Source organism: Terrapene carolina, unplaced genomic scaffold, assembly GCF_002925995.2.
Source record: "Terrapene carolina triunguis isolate 2854851 unplaced genomic scaffold, T_m_triunguis-2.0 Scaffold374, whole genome shotgun sequence".
Taxonomy (NCBI): Eukaryota; Metazoa; Chordata; order Testudines; family Emydidae; genus Terrapene; species Terrapene triunguis.
In genome coordinates, this window is record NW_020664725.1 from 9,804,021 (window position 1) to 9,825,818 (window position 21,798).

Here is a 21,798-nt window from a genome sequence, read left to right on the forward strand (position 1 = left end):
CTATCTGTTCCATCCTGGACTCTCACTCCTGTAACGAGGATGGACATACTGGTACAGGATGGAATCTGCAAGTCAAACCAGATACATTCGGGACTCCAGCTGCTGCAGAATAAGTGGGATATACTGGCACGTTTTGGAAACATACTCTTCCAGTGTTACCCTATGCGTCTTGCATCTTTCTCCATTGCTCCCACACGCGCTGGGATGTCGTAGACTCATGATCTGTCTCCGTCCCATCCTTGACTCTCCCTCCTGCACTGTGTGCCTGTTAAGCCCTTTGCCTATGTGGTCAGAGATTTCTGCTACACCCTGGGACTATTTTTTTGGGGTGGGGAGGGGGGCAGTTCATTTTAAATGAGGGCCTTATGAAAACTATTGCTGGACCACACATGTATTCATACTCCAGCAGTTGTAAAAGAGGTGGGACACATTTTCAACAGAGGAGCTTTAATTTGTGTGCCGATATGCCTCTGCATAGAAGTAATTCTGTGAGGAACAGGGGTAAATGCACTTGCTTGCACCTGATTTGCTTGCACAGATGTGCATTTACTGTACCTACAAGTTCATGTATATGGATTAGCCACAAGCATTGTGGATTGCTGCATGGGTCTGATCTGGGGCAGCACACATCCTGCTAGCAGACTGCCCCAGCCAAGCAGCAGGGAGCACTGCTACATGCACGCAGGAAAGTCTCCGTACCTTTTCGAGGAGAGCATTCTGCCAGAGTCTGAACATCATCATGTACGTCCTATCTCGGGCACCGAAGGAAGTGAAAAAGTGCTGAAAGGGCAGAGACAGAGAGAAAAAATGAGTGCCAGCGAAAGACAGAGGAACCCGATCTCAGCCTTCATGAGCAGAACACATGGAGAATCGACGAGCTTACTGAAAGAACTGTTCAACTACTGAGCAAAGGGGGGATCTGAGCGTCACTTACCCAAGGGAGCATGTTTGAGGACATGATAAGTAGCCATTAACTCAGAAACCTACACTATGAGTCAAGAATTCACGTGCCGGGGGTTGTATCACCAGTGCCTTGGGTGAGAACGTCTACCTGCTCCACATGCTGTATGCAGTATCCCTGCTTTAAACCCAACCCCATGCTGGGCTACGCTGACTCTCTGCACATCACCCCTCTCCCCGAGGCACCAAACGAATGCAGTTTCATATTTGAAATCCACATGGGGATGTGTGTTACATCCCTATATCTCCCTTCCCCAACACCACATCTCAACACTTCACATTTATTTATTTCTAGCTGAGGATCACAAATTGCTTTCAATTAGGTCCCTCAACACCCCTGGGAGGTAAATATTAATATCCCCATTTTAGAGATGGGAAATCTGCGGCTCAGAGAGGGAAAGTGATTTGGCCAAGTGGCAGTGATTAGAACCCAGGAGCCATGATTTCCCAGTCCCCTTCCCTAATGCCATCCTTGCATAACCCTTTCCCCACACAACAATCCATTCGCTGTCCTTAGATCAGCCAGCCTTATCTCAGGGTCTGGATGCTGTCCCTACATTACCCTCATGTCCCCAAAGCTCCACTTGGAGGTGTTCTTTGTGAACACTGCATCTACCCAATGCCAACATCAGCGCTGATCCCACGTTAGGTATTTATACCACCCCAGCACCAGACTAGCTCAGCACTCATCTTGTGCAGATTGGCCAGGAGTGGAGGGTTCTGGGACGTACCTTTTCAGTGTCAGTGCAAACTTGGATGGCGTTAGGAATGAGCCGTGCAGTTTTTTCCTTGGTCATGGAGCAGATATCCTTCAAACGGACTGTCAGCTATGGTCAGGGCCATGGCACAAGGGAAAAGGGATGAGAGAGAGAGAAAGGGGATAAAGAGGTGAGTTAACGAAGAAGTCACAGCATGCCCAGAATGCTTTTGAGATGGGCAAGAAAGTGCTGACACCCCTGGAAAGCACAACCCTGATGGAGAAGTAAGAGGGTCTTTACCAGTGTTTCCCAGCGGAAGATGTTGCTGTAGAAGCAGATCCAGTTTTCGGAGAGGTAGAGGCGGCCCTGCAGGAGAATGTCTCTTTGAAGCGCACATGAGTAATCTGTGGATAGACACCAGAAGATAAGCAGGGAGCAGCACCACTAGCATATTGCTTGGGCTGGCAGGCCAGACAGAACCACAGCTATGCCAAAACAAGTCACAGAGCTGAGCCAGGAAAAATGGCTGTATTTTCCTTTCCACTGTTCAGTGTCATTATTCATAGCTCTGCCCGGCTGAACCATCCCGAGCAGCTCTTCTCCCTCTTTAGAGTTTGCACCTTTCAGATAATAACAGGTGGTTCTCAGATCATCACTCACACACAGTACAAGTGAATGGATGCAGTGCGATGGGTAGCAGTTAAACCACTGCAGCACGGTGGCTTAATTGGGGGTGGGAGAAATGGGCAACATCATGTGAAGGGGAACGCAGAGCAGGTGTGAAGAAGGGGCTACAGTGGAGAAGGTGGAGCAGTGTGACTGCTAAAATGTGTAACCCAAAATAAACAAGGAAAAGGCCCAGGCGGCAACTCTGGACCTCCATCCTGACACACATACGTGGAGCTGGATGGGAACTTGGCACAGCTGGGCCTCTTCAGTGGCTTAAACTTTACCCATCTGTGCTGCGGCCTTTGTGCTAACCCTCCTTTCCCCCGCCCCTCCACACACTACTCCTTGCCTGCTTATACTCAGTCCTTTCTTCTCCCCTTCCCTCAGATAACTCTCCCCTCCATCGGACAAGGATTGTTGTGGTAAGTAACACGAGTTAACAGCTGCAAACCAGCTCTCAGCTAACCCTCGCCTGACTCACCAAGTTGGTCAAAGACATTAGGAGCCAGATCCTGAGCCGGAGCCAATCAGTGTTACTCTAGTGACGCCAGCAGAAAAAGGGCCATTTGCACCAGCTGAGGATCGGGCCCTACATATACAGGAGGCAGGCAACGGGCTTGTTCACTCTACACTTACAGCTGTGTGCAGAGTACAGACACTGCACATCCCACTAGTATGGGTGTGAACAGCTGTGCGGAGGGTGAGGCACTGCTTAGGTGGGTAGAGTACAGGGGAGTCGGCCTCACCCCTGCCAGAGCCTTTCACTGCGGTGTGGAGCTAATCACACACTACACGCCACTGCAAGTGTAGACAAGGCCTCGGGGTGATCTCTTTCTAGAGGAAATGGACTCATGCACCTGCCCCTGAGCTTCCTACCGAAACGTCTGCCCGCAGCCCAGCAGGGCACGGTGCAGAAGGGCAGGGAGGAGCCCAGCCAGCCTTACCGACTATGAGGCGCTCGGTGTCGGGAAGCTGTTTGAAGAGTTTCCTGAAGTCTTCGTTACGCTGTTTATACGTCGGACTCAACACCTGCAAATAACGGAGTGACCGTGAAAGAGGGACTGGGAGTGGTGGGGAGAGAAAGACAAGGACATCAGGGCATGGTGGTGCAAGGAGGAGATTCGATGAGTTTACAAAGCAGGAGACCAGGAGATGTTATCCCAGTGACACATCGAGGGGAAGATTGCGGGCTTAGTTTAGTAAGTGTGCAGAAGGCAGGAATAAAGGAGAAAGAGACCCTGACTTGTCAGAGAAGTGGGAGCAGCAAGTGGAAAGGCTATGCCACTGTCTGCTCGGCGGCAGTGTGGAATAGCACAGCAGTGATAGCTACAGGGAAGCAATCATGGACTGCAGACTTTCCCAGCAGCGGGTGCTAGGGGAGCTCTGGAGGTGGTGGACCCCACCAGCTATTCCAGAAGGTAAGCAATGCATAGGGAATGGTATAGGAACCCCAGCATCCGGTGCTTCCCCTGCAGGGAATGAGGTAGAAACACTGGCAGTGGGAGCTCATGGATGCTGAAGTCTGGAGCTAGCCCAGCGGAAGCTGCCATTTTGAAGGCTGAACCGCAGCACACCCATGACTGCCGACACTCTCGTGGGAAACAGGAGAGGCTGCGGGCTGCAAGCGGGGACTGTACGCTGGCCCAAATGAAGACAATCAATGGAGGTTTTGCCATTGGCTGCAGCGAGACCAGGAGCTGGCTCATCTCTCATGTTTACTAAACTTTAGTATGAATCCATCTCAGGAGCGGTAATCTTGGCCAAATGCAGCCTCCCCCATACCACACAATGCTGACTTCTGAGAACGGCTAAACCTCCCCTGCCGGTAGAGCCTGCTGAGAGCTATGAATGGAGGCAGGTAGAAAAGCCAATGTAGCACATCTCTCCTCTAATCCAGAATGCTCCCTTCTCCTTCTCCTGGAGTACAGCCCCATCTGTCTAATCCCTTTCCACCCCTGTTCTAGACGAGCAACACTTTCCATAAATCAGAAAGGCAGGTGAATGAGGGCAGAGCACAGGGAATTCAGAAGCCACCTTCTGCTAGAGGAAGGGGAGCGAGAGGGAGCCAGGGAGATTATTTGCCATGTGTATTACAAAAGTCTTAGCACAGGAAGAAGTGAAGAAAAAAAATCATGCAAAAATCAGTCCCTCTCATTCCCCTGAGAACTGTCTCACTAAGAATTTAGCTGCACCCCCCTTCGAGTTTGATTAATAAGCCATTAATAGCTCTTCACTTCATCTAGCCCCTTCAGAGACAGTCTGTGGACCCAAAGATAGGCACTTCATTACAATGTCCCAGTCTTGCATTGGACAGAGAAACTGACATGTGCGGACTGGGAATTTACTCACCAATATGCCAGTCTGAGCATCCAAATGTGGGCTCAGGGCTAGAGGTGGGCCCAGCGGAGGAGTTCCAGCCTGGACTCAAATGTCTCCAAAGCTCACGGTGAGGTGAGCTAGGAGAAGGGGTGCAATCAGAACTGAGGTTTTGGTTCAGCCCATTAGAGAGACTGAGTTGAGCAGTAAACTTTGGATCTGGATCAGAACCTTCCCCTGCAATCAGGGACGTTCCGATCCACAGTTTTGGCTTGGGACTCTCCATGAAGGCTCCCATATTTAAAAACTGGAGTCTCCAGAGTCTTCTGTTTGGCAGTGGGATCTAAGTGACAAAGAGAGGTGGCACCAGAACTTCTGTGACACTGATAAATGAAGACACTCACAGCTGGAATTTCTTCTGATCCTGGACTGTCATATTCTTGGGGTGAGCTGTTCAGCCCCCGCAGGTACCACAGCAACGCCTCGTTCTCTTGACCCAGCATGGGGCCCCAGAGCGCGCCACACTCCAACAAGCAATCCATGACACCCCCTCGATACCTTCGACCTCGCCGCTACCCTCCCCTTCTCCGGCTCCCACTGCTACTTGCACTGGTTCCGATTCAAAGCCAATGAGGACACAACAGCAGCAGCCTGCTTCTCTCCTCCTCACATTCAGCTCTTCCGCCCCAGCAGTCTCTGCAGCTCCAGAGAAGAATCGCTCTCCAAAAGACTTTGAAAAAATGGCTCATAAGGGGAACTCATTGGTCAGCACGATTTGCGCTCTTGTGGCTTCTCTCTTACTGGTCACCACTCGGAGTCTCCCTTAAAGGAGCACTGCAAAAGTGCCTTCAGCTGGAAGAGTCCAAGCGGGGCTGCAAGGGGGCAGCAGTGCCTTACAGACACGGTCCCAATTTCCACGGCTGCTCAGGACAAGCAGTCACTTACATAGTCCAGCTCTCCAGGACCCCACAGTGTTAGCAGTAAATCACAGAGCTAGCCTCAATTTCTGAGGCTGCTCAGGACGCTGGTATGCAGCTCACCAATGCAGCCTGCTGATCAAAGAAGCGGTAACTTATTTCTCCAGTGCCTGCCTCAGGTTCTCCTCTCCCATCTCCTTTCTGCTCTGAAAGGCAGCTTTGGTCTTTGTTAATTTTTCTCATGGACTGCGCGGGTGGGGAGATACTGAAATGACTTGCACATGCTTTAAGTTACTGGATCTGGGTAACTCTGTCAGCCAATGCCCTGCAGTAACCCAGGCTCAGCCCTGCCTCCAACAGATGTTTCCTGTAATGGAAAGTTGTTGGACAGAGCTTGTGTTTAGGGGGAGGGGAAGTGAGGAGGAGAGCACAGCTATCATGAAATCAGGAACATGAGGGGAGACTGGACTGGTCTGGAGCTCTATTACCCCAAGATGCCTTTGAAAAACTGGAGCTCCTCCTTTTATTCAGTAACCAGGTCCACATTTGCAAGGTAGGGTGAGGATTGCCTTCAAGCTCCGGCAGCTGGACTCTTTGAGGGTTTCAGGGAAGATTGGTTTAACCTTCTTCTGCAATCCACAGTGACTGCCCCCCTCACTACCCCTATCCTCCTTAAAGTGCAGAAATGCTGAAAGGAGGAAATGCACAGGAAGATTTCCGTAATATGGCACAGCTCCTGTTCAGAATGCAGGGTCACTGATGATGCTGATTCTGTGGGAGCTGGGCCAGAGTGTATCTAGTAAAAGACTCAAAGGACTGGGTACAAGTACATCCAGAAAACCTCAGCTCTGGCAAAGCCAGAGGAACCAGAATAGGGCTTAATACCAGGCACAGGGACTGTGACTCACTGATGCAAAAGAGAGATTCCTGGGGAGGCAGGCAAGCAGCGTGCGTTTGGTTTAGTAATCTCTCTCACCCCAGACACTCAAAAGTGGAATTGCTGAAGCTAGACTGGTCTCTCTCAGCACAGCCAGGAGGGAAGCAATATACCCCATCTGCCAACAACAACGGAGGGTCCCTTCTACAAACCAACACTACTATATTCAACAGTGACAGCTGCAAACAATGCAGTCACCTTGCTCTGTGATGGGGGTCTAGTGCTGCAGACAACTGCAATGTAAGGGCTTTGGTCACTGTAATGAATGGAGCTGGTTGAGAAACTACTTCCAAAACCACCTGGAACAGCTTCAACTGATGTTTCTCTTCTCTTTGCACATCCACCCACCTCCTCTGCAAAGCAGGAGCAGCACATTGTGATAGCAAGAGCCAGGCGGAGGTAGTCATGGTAAACATTAACTCTACCACAAACACAGGGAGCTGGGACAGAATGACACCATAGGGGTGATGGTGGGGGCAAGGACAGACGAGATGTTGGGGAAGGGGGTGGATTTCACATGGAGAAACCTCCCTGGCTTTGGCTGTTCAAACACAGACACAAATCCTCTGGCAGGAAATCCAAAGCAATCAATGAGGGAGGGAGAGGACAGGGAGGCTTGGCAAGGGATGGTCTGGGTTGTACTACATAGAAAACTGAAGGAGAACGTGAGAGACATTGAGAGGGAGTGGAGACAAATCCTCTGCTCAGAGCTGCACCAAGGATGGACTTGGTCCTAGGTGTTTCACGAAGGATGTGCACAGGTTTTGGGATTGAAATGGACACCTATGACAAAAGTGGGCCAAATTCTCTGCTGGCACAAGAGGGCAAAACCGTTGTTGCCCCCCATTAATACCAGCAAGGAACTTGGCCACATATTCTGCAAAAGTTGTTCCAATGTCTTTGATTTGCCGGTGTTGGCAGCCTCTTTTGGGCTTTCCCCAAATATTCTAACCGAAGGAGTCTCCTGCCAGGAGCATACAGCCATTTTTAAAGAGAATGGCAGGAATGCTGAGCAATTTTCAAGTAATTATTGGGGGATTTTGGTGGCAAGTAAATTTTGAATTCCCAATCACTAGATTAGGAAATGCCTGATTTCTAGGCCAGGTTAACAAAAGGAGTGCTTTGCTGGTATGGCTATACCAGTATATTACACCAGCAAAGCGATCCTCGTGTGGACACAGTTTATACGGGCAAAACTGGGCTTTTGCCAGTATAGCTTATTTCTACTCCCCCCGAGCATAACAAACGATCAGCAAAAGCATAGTTTTGCTAGTATAATTGTGTCTACGTTAGGGGCTTTGGCCTGCACAGCTACACTGGTCAGAGATCACACTTCTTCACACCCAAGTAACATAGGTGTGCCAGCAAACACTTGTAGAGTAGACCTGCCTTTGTGCTAAGATCCTCCAATCAGAGAACAGACCATATCACAATGACATACACGCCCAATCAAAACTAATCGATACAGGTCAAAGTTTGAATACTGAAAACTTGTAACGAACTGCTGGTGAACTAGATAGACCAAGAATTATTTGCAGAAATTACCCCGTGAATCATTTAAAACAATGGCAACATTTGAGAAAAAATCTCAAGCTGACTGCAGTCAATTCACAAGCAAAAGAGAACTTGTGTTTACCAAACAAACTGCTTACTCATCTCTATTACTGGGGCTTTGTGCAGTGCATCCCTCCATATTGTGTCATTGTCTGATTCTGAGTCACTAGCTCAGGCTGACGTGATGGTGAAGCTGTTTCGGCCATCCCTTTCCTTTCTCCCAAAGTTATACACAGCTTATCTCTCTCACGTTTTTTGGGGGGTGGGGATCTTTTACTCTGAGAGCTTGAATCTCTCTCTCTTGTATAGTACCTCTTGGTATTCAGGACAGCAGGGTACTGTAAAAAAAAAAAAAAGTCTCTGTTTCAATCTCTCCTCCATATAACTGCTTTCACTATCATTCTTTTTCATCTTTCCAATGGGCCTTATGCCTCTCCTACTTTTTATTCTCAGTTTGAGTACACCATGGCTCTGATTCTCCACTATCTTGCATCTTGTGCCATCATTCACCCCTGTGCAAAGGGAGTGTATAAAACTACCATTCTGTTTGGGTGGGGGGTTTCCACCTATTTTGCTTAGGTGCAAACGGAAATGCTTTGTGCATGGTATTGGCAAATCAGGCCCTGATGCTGGAGCTGATATGAGTTTGCATGTATTATTGCATATTGTACGACTGAGGCATATGCCACAGCAAAGCTACTGTAGATGAAACTATAGCACTTGACTGCATGCTGTATTTCAATCAGTCCTTCCCAGCAAGCAGAATACTGCCTTGGTCAGAGTTTGGTCTTCCATCTTGAACGTATTTGTAATTTGAACAGGGTCTGGGTGATGATTTTGTAGAGACCGAGAGAAAAGTACAATCCCATCTCTGGTTTTCCGGTGCTTTGTGATGACAGGGTAGCGCATGCTGCTTTGAGTGAGATGATACTAGAAGCTGAATGTTCAATTCTGTGTGTGGATCAGCAGAGGTAACAGCCCTAGCTCTCCTCTGGCGCCATTGTTGGGAAATTCCTTTATCTGTGCGCTCAGTGTTTGTGTGGACAACTGCAAACAATGCAGAGTTTCTGGTGGCGCTTCATCCCACTCATTTTAGTCTGCGGTTAGAGCTGCGCACCAGACTTTGCTCTCAAAGAGAAATGGACTGAACTGTGCTGCTGTGCTGTCAGAGGCTTTCAGCAGATGTCTTACAGGAAGTTTAAATGTTTCTAGAGGCATTTCAATGATGTAGGCAGAAAGGGGTGAATTCTTGTAAATGATTTTTGGAACCAGGGTGGAACTCCCTGATGCCCTTATCATGAAGCCAATGTGCATAGAGGGTTTAGGGTGAGCTATACGGAAAAGAAGAGGTGGAGGAACTGAAGGAGAGAAACAGAGAAGGAGAATATTCAACGCAAACACACACCAGGAGAGAGAGAAAGCAAGTTGCAGGGGGTGAACTCTATAGGGAGATATGAGAGTGGGGGTAGGGCTGGCCCAGGGAGCTGATTAGTCGATAGAAAGCCCCATGGATGGACCTGGGTCTTGCAGGTCCCTGGAGCCAGTTCTGTTTGCTCTAACTCTTAAAGGACATCTCTTTACTCTCGCTAATCCTTTCTCACCAGTGACTGGGGAAGGTTATTTGGCAGTGCCGCATCCCCTCCCGGCTGTTTGGCCTCTATCTGCACAGAGATCGCAGGAGATGATTTACAGAAGCAGCACTTGCTACATACAGCAGCTGGAAATGCTGGAGAAGCCCGACACTCTGGCACCAGACAGCAAAGAACCCTGAGGTCATGCCCCTATTTCGGGACAGTCAAGAGAGGAGGGCCACCAGAATGATTTATAGTGGAGCAAGCAGAAGATAAGAATGGAAGGCTGGGCTGTCTACATGTCTCCAAGGGGAATCCCACAGAGTCCTCCTTGGCTCTGACCTTGGATGTGGAACCTGAAGAATATAAACTGAATCCTCCATGCTCTGACAGGGAACAGGGCCTGTCGTCCCAAGCGGGGAAAGAAAGAAAGAAAGATTTTTTTGGCAGTGAAATGTTTCCAGAATACACATATAGAATTTTCAAAACATTTACTGGGTGGAGGGATTCCTGCTAGTGGCTAAGAGAGTTCCTGCTTCCCACATGGCTAGCTCTGTGCCAGAGATGGGCCTAAGCCCAAACTGTGGATATGAAAACTCACAAATTTTGGGGAAGATTGGATTGGTTCTGCAACCTGATTTCATGGCTCGGGCCCTCTCTCTAGAACTGGCTGGACCAGAACCCCAGATCCAAACACTCCAAATCCTGGAAAAGCTTGACTTTGGATTTGAAATTTGTTGTTCATGCCCATTTTTACTCTTGTAGATGTTGGCTTTCCCTCTCACCTCCATGATTTCCTTGCACTGGGCCTTACACTATTCCATACTTCCCTAATCTCAGCTCCTTTACTAAGCCTCAGAGACCCTCTCCCAGTGTTGCCCACTCTCACCATTGTATTGCAAGCCTCACAATATTTGGTATTTTTCTCACAGATCCAATGTTATTACATGACAATCCCAGCTCTCATTTTAAAATAAAGTAAGATTCTAGCCCTCGAGGCTATGGGGAAAAGCTTGACAACATGATCCCTAATGTCTCAAAAACCAGGAGGCAAAGAAAAAGAACCCAACATTTATTATAGTTCAAATCCCATGATCTCTTAGCCAATCTCATGATTTTGGGAGCCTGACTCGTGGTTTCTGAAACCTTGAGGTTGGACCATATTGCCCTGGGCCTGGTTTCTTCCCAGTGCTAAGAAATTCCACAGCAGGAATGGTCTCTTGACACCCCATGCACAGCTAGCTGCATTCTCCAGGAGAAGGGGATTGGAAGAATCATTCCACACAGCACAACAGCTCTACCAAACACACCCTATTTTAAAAACAGCAGTGAAGCGATTTCATACATCTACCACAATGCCTATAACACAGTCCTCTTCCCCTGTACGTAATAGCAGCGTGAGTTGATAAGCTATTGGGTCCCACTGCCGGTAAACTCACACAAGTGAGCAATTTTGACCCGTAACCACAGGCGCCAACTTTTGTTGGCACCAGTGGGTGCTTGTGCCCCCCCCCGGCCCCGGCCCTATTGGATCCCCCCCAAATCCCCGCCTCTTCCCTATTCCTCCTCCTCCTCCCCCTCCCTCCCGCTGTTTCGCGGCGCAAGCTCTGGGAGGGAGGTGGGAGAAGCAGGACACGGTGGCCCGCTCAGGGGAGGAGGTGGAGGCAGAGCAGAGGCGAGCTGGGGCAGGGGGGCGGGGCGGAGAGCTGCCAGTGGGTGTTCCACCCCCCCCAATTTTTCCCCGTGGGTGCTCCAGCCCCAGAGCACCCACGGAGTCGGCGCCTATGCCCATAACCAAATATCAGGGATGCATGGGTTTGTTCTGAGGGGAAGTGAAGGACAGAATTGTATCCATTTGCCTGCACGTGAGGTTCCTTCTAAGCTGCCAACATAGCCCCGAAGTTTGACTGCCCTTTTTTGGAGTAGGGCCCCAGCAGCCCATCTGGAGGGCTACTGCTCTGTTTTCCCCAAAGCTGGTTGCTAGACGCTCCATTGCCCAGATGCTCCAGGGAGGGTTGTGTGACAATACTGAGGCCAGATATAGCAAGGGGGGGGGATTTTATTAGTAATATTTCTACACTGGTAGGGAGTATTTTTGCCAGTATAGGTTATCACTCAGGAATCCGATACAAGCTATTCTAGCAAAAACACTTTTTTGCCAGTCTAAACTGCATTTGCACTAGAAGGGTTTGTAGCTAGAGCGATATTGGCAAACCATTTCTAGGGTGAAGCAGGCCTGAGAAAAGCTCCATCACCTTAGAGTCACTGGACAGGAGGAGATGACATACCAGACCCCTTCTCTCACAACAAGAGACCTGTGCTAATGCAGACAGACAACTCTCTTAGTAAACAGAGCTACGTGGCGACTCACTGCTGATCTCAGTCACTGCACGCCCGCACCTCCCAGTCTCAAAACTGATGAGCAGACACAGAGCACTTAAGCCCAGAAGAGGGACACTCAGAGGGCAGCCTGAGGGCTAAACGTTGACTGCAGAGGTCTGCAGGTGCTTAGTAATGGACTTCTAATCAATCAGGCTAATAATCCTGACAAGCCAGGACCCAAGTCTGCTGCTCCTCACCAATGGCTCTGGAAATGCCTTGGGCAGCTTTTACTTTTCACTGCTATTGAACTCAACCAGCCAGCCAATAAATCCATGCTCCTCAACCTAGGAGATATGAGCACAGGTGCAGGGCTGCATGTGTTCACTCTGGATCAGAAATGGGACTATGTGATTCAGCCGCAGCCCACATTCTCACGGCAGGTGTGCGATGCGGCTTTCTAAAGCTGGGAAGCTCTTTGGAACTGAGCACTGGCCCCGTGAGCTCAGACTCGTCCAGGAGATCTGTTAGCCCCTTTATGACCAGGGTTGCTGGAAGCTGTAGTCTCCAGACAGAGCAGCTGACTAAGTGTCACAAGACTGGCTACTGGATATTATATAGAGGATTGCTGGTGGCTCAGCCTTGGGGAGATGAGAGCTGAGAGAACTCTCTCCAGGGGTACCAGGCAGGAGGCATATGAGATATCTAAGAAAGGTCACCAAAGGAGAACGACATGTCCTCTCCCCTGCCCTGCTTGCTGAAAGCTGGAAGGGCCTCTGTTGGCTATTGAGAATTCTCTGTGGAAGTCTCCTTAAAGCACTTAGCTGGCCCAGAGGAAAGGGACCTGAATTGGTACTGTATTTTAACTCTCAGACTGGGCACCTGCCCATCAGCCTACACCACTGACTTACAGGGCATAGAAGGAGAAGGGCTAAGATAGATGGAAGGTCTCTTACCACTGGGGAAGAATGGCCTACTCTTCCATTGGTTCTGTACCTTAAATTTCACAAACTATAAACTCTTCCCCCGCCCCAGTTGATATGGTCCTGATGCAAATCTCACATGCATCTCTTGGAAAGCATTGGTGGCACCAGAGAACACACCAGGAGGCAGAGGAAGGGTGAGTTCTAAAGCAAATTTTCACAGCTAGAGGCTACTATCGTCTTGGAGGAAGAAAAGAGAAAATGGAACATGGGAGGGAGCAACCTCTACTGGAGAAGCAGGGACAGGTCAAAGTGGTGTTAAGGGGAGGTGAGATAACATAGCAGGCCAGACAGAAACAAGAAAACCAGTTAAAAGCAGCAGGAATAGGGCTGGTGCCTCCACAGCCAAGGCCAGTGTATTAATACAACGCTGACGGGCAAGAGCGCTTCAGGGAAGAGCTGACTCCATAAGTGAGGGTGAGAGTGAGTCTGCGTGCAGTGCAGGTGTACCTGTGTTTCATGTGTGCAGGTTTAAAGACACGCCCTAGAGCTGACTAAACTGCAAGACTACACCAAAGGTGGGTTCTCTAGACGCTCCCTGGAGGTGAACTCTTATTTATGGATCTGTCCCTGGAGGTGAGGGGAAGGGAAAGCGTCTGGTTGTCCCCAGTGCCGGAGATCCTGGCAAGATGTGTGGGAGGGGCTGGCCCAACACAGTGCAAAGCAGTAGCAAATTACTGACAACTGTTATGCTATCACTAGCATTGATTCCCTTCCTGGAGCTCAGGTGGCCCATCCCCGTTTCCACATTGCTGCTTTCATCTGGCCACAATGGTTTTGTGGACTAGAACAAAAAAATAAAAGAAAAAAAACCACACAGAACGCAGCCAGTGCTTACTCTCCGGATGTGCTGTCTCTCATGCTGAAAATACATGGAGGAAAAACAAGAGAACAGAAAGATAAGATAGAGCGGACACAAAACCACAAGAGAACCACAGAAGCAGATCACACCAAAGCATCATGCAGCAGGGGATGGCTCCCAGCAGTCACAGAAACAAGCAGCTCTTGTATAAAACACAACGCCACCTTCAGCTATGGTTACTGACTTCTTTACATGCTTCTTTATGCCACTTCTTCACGATCCTTCTGTCTGCGCTGTGTTTCTGAACACCCCCACCTTTCTGTTCATGTCAGTCTGCTCCCAATACTTCTGATCACCTCTCCGCCTTTTCTGACTGTCTGCAATCCACGTTTCCTCCAACCCAGTTTGTCTCTCTCCACACTTCTGACCACTTGCTAACACCATCTGTCTACACTGCTTCCATCTGCCTCCAAAGCCAGATGTTCTCCTGTCCTTGCTTCTGTCCCCCTCCTTGCCTGTCTGTGCGTACTGGATCCACACTAGCTCCCACTGGAGTCAGAGAGTTTGGTCACTGACTTCAATAGGAAGAGGTCTATTGTTTTCTGCCCATGCTGTCATCTTCACCCCTGCCTATCCTTATTAAACACTTTCTCCTCCTAACAAGGTCTCTTTGTCTACACCCCACCTCTCATGAGGAAAATTCCTGTTTCAAACCAAAACTCATTTCAGTACTGAACTAGTGAGCAAAGAGATTTGATTTTAGAGATATGGAGGATTTAAAAATAAATAAAAAATGGTGACAACAGGAAGTGGTGGCCAGGCAGACGTGCAAAGTGAGTGAGTGAATGAAGGAAGGAAAGTGCCTGGAAAAGTTTGGTGTCTTTCTAGCCGTGCAATGAGAGAAGAGCAAAGTCCTGCCTCAGCCTCTTAAGACTCTCAGAGGAGACAGGCAGTACGTACTGGAGGGTGGGAGCTGTGGATGAAGGATACTTTGGTGCAACATGATAAAACATCTCCTCTCTGTGATTTCCATGATTCAGCGCTCACAAAAAAATGCTAGTGCTGTATGATTGTGATGTGTACACAGCTCAACAGATCGTGGAATCAGTCAGACATAGGATCAATTTCTAGGGTATCTCCATGCTACAACCTCTCTGGGGTCTAGGCTCCCAGGTTAAGAGGGATCTAATGCTTTGCTTTCTCCAGTAGTCAGGTTCCCACGTGTGTGGGCTCCAAATTTATCTTACTCTAGAGTAGGTGATCATGGACATTAGAGGTCTGTATCAGAGCCTCACAGATTGGCTGGAGGGATCCCAGACTTCTCCTAGCACCCAGCAGAGGTAGGTACAGAATTAGGCCAAAGGATAAAAAGACTTTTGAGAGACCCTGGGAGGGGAGAGGAAAGGAGAAACGAGAAATCCTGGTATGCTCACTCACCTCTAGACATGTTTGGCTTTACTCCCAGGTTTGTTTTTTGTTTGTTTGTTTTTAAACTTTTCTCTGCCTTGCCAAGAGCCTATACAGAAGTTGGGAATACTGTTAGCCAGGAGAGCCTGAACCTTGGGACGCATGAAGCCAAATAAGCCTGGACTAATCACTGCTAGGTTAGCATGTAGTCTACATCAGATGACTGGGGAACCCTTAATCAAGGAGCTTATGGGTCCAATTCAACAAAGCATAGACGCCACATGTTAAATCCATCCTTCTTCAACAAACCACTTAAGCATGTGCTTAACTTTAAGCATGTGACTCCAAGTTAAGCACGTGTTTTAAGTGCTTTACTGAACAGGTATTGACTGCTGAATAGAGGACATATGTCCAGATTTTTAGAGGTATTTAGGTGCGAACTCCCATTGATTTCAGTAGGAGTTAGTTGCCTAAATACTTTTAAAAATCTAGGCCATACTCCATACCCTAGAAAAACGCAAGGTCAGTGTCAAAGAAAAGCCACAACTTTTGAGAGTCTGGACTGTGGAGAACCAGTAGAAACTGCCCTTCCCCAGAAAAGCTGATGATGCAACGGTTCTTCTGCACTGCCACTGTCTTCCTCGCTAATACCAGGGACACAGCAAACTCAGTTTGATGGCCTGAGATATAAGATATTGAGTGTTACACTGACTTCTGTTAGTAAGACTCTAAGACATATCACCCAGACCTCCTGCCCAGTGATTCGCTCCTGCCCAAAACTGCCATGAACGCTCCTGAAACTATGTACTTTTAGCAAACGTGCTGCCTGTAAAAAGGGCCATAGCCCCAACTCTGGAGTTCCAGGGCCAGATTTTTAAAAGTGCTCAGCTCCCAACAGCTGCTGCTGTCTGTTATGGGAGTAGCTGGTTGCTGAGCACTCCACTTAGGTGTCTAAAGGGGAGCTGAGCTCCTTTGAAAATCTGGCTCTGAAGTCTCTTTGTCCGAAGAAAAGTTATAGTAAACAGAGCAGCCCAGGCATGTGTTTTCCCCATGATCTGCAGAGACCACCTTGGGGTCTGAGGAGAGTTCAATCTCCCTGTTTTATTCAGTTCTTGGCCTCTCTGCTGAGCTTCCAACAGAGCCTCACTTTAGTGACTACTGCTGAGGACTTCTTTCTCATGGGGCAGCCACCTGTTCCTGGAGACTCACCAAACTACGGCAGCTGAACATCTGCCACCAAAGTCACAACTTTCAGCGGCTACTGACCTGGGATAGTGAGCTAGAAGGGAAAGGCTCCATTCCCCATGATCAGTCCATGGAACATGCCAGGCTCTTCTTAAACTGTGCACTTTTCCCACCCGATAGTCCCCCCAAAATTCTCTCACTTTCCACCTAGGCCCAATTTCAGGAAAAGTCGTAAGTGTAGTAATTGCTGGAAAGGCACTGTCTTTCCGATGAGGTGTTAAATGAAAGATGCTAATTTAACACCTCATCTGCATAGCCACTGCACAGCTGGTATCTACTATCAGACCCTGGGGGAGGGTGGAGTTCATCTGTGCAAGGGAAGCTGACGCTATTTGCTTGTGGAAAATCTGAAAACTGACAGCACTGTGCCTGCGAACGCTGCCACTCATGATCTCAAAGGGAAAAAAATATCAGATCAAGGCAGAAATGAAAGACGGTTTATGTTCCTGCAAGCTCTGTGGGCAGGTGATTACCCTCCCCCACCTCCAACCCACTCCAAAAGGCGTGAACATTTTCATACATTTGTAGCTTTGTTTGGTGCTATATAAAGCCAAACTCTATTCTATTCCAAGGAGATCCAATGAGAGACAGGATCGGGAGATCCTGACTATGTACGTGCAGCAGGAAGCCTGTGACTGAGAGGACACATTATCTGCTCCCATTCTTAAAGTCTCTTCTCTCTGATATCCCTCCCTTAAGAAGCCAATCCCCTCTTGCCAGCTCTGAACCATTCCCCACCCCGCCTTTTCTGAAATGATCAACATGCCCCAGTGCCATTGCAAAGCCCCTTTTAACCCAGCCCGCCTTCCCCACCACCCCCACATGTACCAAGGGACAAGAGAAACTGGAGTACTTACATTATACCAACTCTGGCTTTTCTGTAAGGACAAAATAAAAGAGAAGTATTAGTTATTGCAGAGATCTTAGTATGAGAGAGAGAGAGAGAGAGAAAGACTAGAACCCATCTGGTATGTACAGCATAACTATTCAGCAGAAAGTGGGAATAAATACAAGACTTTGATGGGTTTCAGAGCAGAGTCTAACATGTTTATTCCCAGTTATCTGAGTTAAGAACAAACCCGGAAGTATGAGGTTATAGCAGGAGGCAATTCAGGCTCTCACACACACACATACTTTGTAATCATTTCTGCAGAACAGCAGCACCCATTAGCAACATTAGAGCTAATGATCACCAATCATTTCTATTACAAGCTTCATTTTCCCACAGGCCTGCTGGCTAGCTGATAAAAATGCCAGCATGTTCTGAGACCCCTTCCAAATAAACACCTGAGGAACTACTAGGGTGAGCTAGGAACTTGATTTCACTTCAGTCACTCGCAAAAGGCATCAAACAGACCCTCCAAAAGATTTGGATGTGGAAAGCAGCATGTGAAACAAAGAGCGTGAGAGAGAGAGAACACTACAGTAACAGAAGTGCTCAGTAGAGCTGGGCAAAACTGATGGAACATTTTTCCATGAAACTGATGTGAGGAGTTTCTCTGCCCCTCTGCCTGTGATTTTGCACCCTGTCATTGAGACATTTCGCACTGTTTTGGGAAGCTGGGCCATTTGTCACATTTGAGCACGTGGAAAAGCCAGTTCAGCCGGAAAAGTCATGCTCGCCATTTTTCAGTGGGAGGTGAGAGCAGTCAGATTGCAAGGGGAGGGAGAGTAATATGCTCTGCATTCCGACATGGTGTCCCTAGTAATACTGCTATCGCTTAGGTGGCACTTTCATCCTCTTGAGACATGCCTGGAAGTATGATTATCTGCATTTTATAGATGTGGAAATGAGACATAGGGGGCAGTCTGGTCTAGGGGACTACAGAAGGAGCTTGGATTTAGAGCCCTGGACTCTATTGTAATCCTCTCTTTGAACCAGACTTGCTCTGTGACCATGGGCAAGTCACTTCACTTCTCCAGGCTCCAGAGGGGGCAATGATATTTATTATCTACCTCCAGGACATTGGGAAACATAATGCTACTGTGGACTTGATCCGCAAACTCTCCTTCATGCAAGTAGATCTTACTCAAATGACCAGTCCTGTTGACTATGCTGGGGCGTCTCATGACACTAAGGATGTACAGGGTTGAGCCTGTTTGTAAATATAAAGTATTACTAAGGCCAGACAGTACCAGAGAACTCGAGAGGAGGGGGGGGGGTGCTGGCTCCCAGCACTTGGCTCTATCGACTAGACCATGCTACCTCTCGACACCTCTACACACCCTGATCACTTCACGTTGTTTGAAAAATGCTATAATTCTACTAACCTGACGACAAGCTATTTTTAAAAATCTTTTTGCAACAAATACTTGGCCTATGTCTAGGTATTGGGAACAGGAGTTCGCTACTTCCACTTAGCTTAGAAATGCTGCTGTGCTATTCACACCATATGGATTTCAGGGCAGTTTTGAGTTCACATTGCTCAGACCAGGTAGCACTAAATGTCATCTGTCCATATCTGCCCCAGGCCAGGCAAGAACAGGCATGCATCAAATGAACATCATATTAATTTCACATTCTACAATATATGCCCGTTTTATAGGCAGGGTAGTGTGTACATAACTCTCAACTTGGAACTGGCCATGAGACCTGAATGAAATGATCAGGCCTGAATACTTCTAAATTTTGAATCAGGAGATCAGCTTTTGAATGAGGCTTCCCAGAATCCTTTGCATCAGTTCCTGAGTGAGTTGAAAAAGGTGTCCGGGGGATCTAGGTTGTTCCAGTGGAAAACCAGAGACAGGGATAGCAGAAGACTCACAATCCACCCCAGAAAATTGCTCAACTTCCCCTTCTTCCCCCACCCCTCCACCTTTCTGCACAAGTGCAGAACTTTACAAGCACTCAGACTTCATTCATGGAGCCAACCCTACTCAAAGGACCTGTGCATCCTTGGACATTTTTGAACCACAGCAAAAACACCACAAGAACATGCAACCAGCTGTGGCCCTCACCCCCGTGGAGCAGAGTTCCTGAAAAACATAAAGCGTCCATTTCTGGGCTCTCCCACAAACCTGGGCAGGAGAAACGAATCACAGTGCAGACAGATCTTCAAGACACAGAAACAACCATCAGCTTGTGGAGGGGGAAAATTCTTACTGGCTACATCCTTCTGACCCATCCCCTTTCCAAGGCTGGTCTTACCCGCTGCTTTTTCTCCCGAAGGGAGTCCTCATCCAAAGGAGCAAGGAAAAACAAGGAGAAAACCACTCTTGTCCACAAATGGCACAGAGACCAGGGCATCGTGTGGCTCAATTCTTGCTAATGATAGAGTTTGTTTATCCACCCATCCATCCAGAACTCATCACCATGGCATCTGGGTACCTGAGATGGAGAGGTTCTCATGCAGCTTTCTTTACCCTAGCTTGCAACCCTCTGGGTAGCGCAAAGCACAGAAGTGCCTGAAAAGTAATCCCCCACAATCAAACCAAAAGTAACAGGAAAATGCAGACTTTGCTGCCACTGAGGCTGCTGAAATGAGCACTGCAACAGAGATTTCACTCCCCTCTGCTGCAGCAATTGTAGCAGCCTTAATTGCGTAGAGAACTCTGTAATAAGGTGGTGTCATTTTTTCTCTAGGTGAGTTTCCCTCCAGACCTGAATCCTCTCCTGCATTATTATAACCCATGTTATAGTTTCTACAGAAAACTCAGTAGCTGGGCACATGCTCTTGTTTCTGCATTTATTCAACAGATCCACTGCCTATTATATTTCCTTTACCCTTTTTCAGGTTGCAAATTCATCTTGTTACGTTTATTCCTATATTAAGGATTCATTTTCTAGGGACTCTGTTTTACTTCTGCCAAGGTTTGGTTCGATGCATGGAAATAATTTTAGGGTAAGAGGGAACTTTAGAAGCAGCAATAAGATCTTGCAGAAGTGACCTGAACCTACATCAGGTTTCCCTAAACTTCTCCCTGAGCCTCCAGTCTCCTGACATTAGTCTGCTCTCAGAGCTCCTATAGAAGAATTCCAAGAGGGGAGAGATTAGAGAGAGCACAGATTGAAGGGAAATGGATTATGGGGTGTAGGAGCCTAGGAGAGAGAGAGAATAGGAGGTATGTATGGTGGAAGCACATGTTACAGGAAGCTGGAAGACTATTGTGGCTTCGGGGAGGTTGACGGACTTCTCCTCTTGTGCACCAGAGTAACAAGCGTCAGAGAAAGACCTCACCATTTGAAATAACCCCGAACATTTATATAAGATGAAGATTCCTGCTCACAGCCTCAGGAACCTAAGCTTAAAACTGTCTCCTGGCTTCATTTCCAAAGCGGGTTGTGCACTGATTTCTTTACAAGGTGGGAAGGAGGCAGGATCAAGGAAAGAGTCTGGAAGAATCAGCGGGTGGTTTAAAAAAGAAAGAAACAAGTTCTTACTTTGATCAGGTTAAGTCTGTCATACTGGAAAAAGAAATTGTCACAATTAGAACTGAAAGGAGAAAAGGAAATAAATAATATCTATCATAAATGGTGGAAATAATCACACACAGGACTGAGGAGAGCTTCCACGGATCCACAGGACACAGCGCTACATAGGCACAGAGAGGCAGATGCCAGGGGTATCACAGCACACAGTTACTCATCTTCGGCAGCCAGATAACACTTCTCATGGTGCCTTGACGAGGGAGGGGATGGGGCTCTTTAATGAGTCTTCTCTTTATATCCTGCTACATCTTTCTAACGTAACCTTGTTTAACAAGTACTTGCTTGGGTTAGGGACCATACTGTGTGTAATGGCAGCTCTGCCTTGGTAGATTAAAGGTAATACTATGGGTAGGAGGCAACAGATCATTCAGTGTCTGTATGAATTTCAGATTGTTGGCTGGTACAACAGGGGTGGTCCTACTCCCCACAGAGTCAATGGAGGTCTTGCCATTGATTTTAATGGGAGCAGGATCATACTTTGCTCATCTATAGTGCTGCTGCCAGAGGAATCCAAAGCACTTCACATACTGTACATAATGCAGCTCCACACCACCTTCCACGAGGCATGAAAGCAACATGATCCACATTTTACAGCTGGGGAAACTGAGGCACAGAAAGGTGAAATGACCTGCCTAAGGTTACAAAATGAGTGAGCGGCAGAGCTGGGAATAAAACTCTGGAGACCTGACTCCCAGTCTAAACACTAGGTACCTTTCCCTTTTAACGCTACCCAGTTAACTATTGAATTTCCATTACCAGGCTGAAGCTTCAGAGACTGTCTCCAATGTGAGATTCCCAGCTCAGGAGACATACTCATTGGAGACAGACACTAAACACAGAATGTAGCTGCAACAACATGAGCAGTATGGTGTGTGGGGAGGAGGGGGGCCTAGCGGCCCCAACTACATGCCCGCCAAAAACCCTAGGCACATCCTCAGGCCAGCTAGCCCACCCTTCAGCTTGTGCTGTCCCACGGCTATACTCTGTTTTG

At 48.0% G+C, this 21,798-nt stretch overlaps 1 protein-coding gene across 4 annotated transcripts in view; it reads right to left on the minus strand.

The window, feature by feature from the left end:
* Positions 1 to 21,798, minus strand: part of GRAMD1B (GRAM domain containing 1B) — a 138,523-nt gene that overhangs the window by 17,741 nt on the left and 98,984 nt on the right. For 3 of the 4 annotated variants that reach the window (XM_026657975.2, XM_026657973.2, XM_026657977.2), the window contains 5 exons: positions 17,236 to 17,256; positions 3,272 to 3,356; positions 1,959 to 2,062; positions 1,692 to 1,787; positions 700 to 780 (listed from right to left, as the gene is read on the minus strand). In XM_026657975.2, coding sequence (XP_026513760.1) covers positions 700 to 780; positions 1,692 to 1,787; positions 1,959 to 2,062; positions 3,272 to 3,356; positions 17,236 to 17,256 — 387 coding nt within the window. The remainder of the gene's footprint in view (positions 1 to 699; positions 781 to 1,691; positions 1,788 to 1,958; positions 2,063 to 3,271; positions 3,357 to 17,235; positions 17,257 to 21,798) is intronic. The other variant, XM_026657976.2, reaches the window with a different exon arrangement.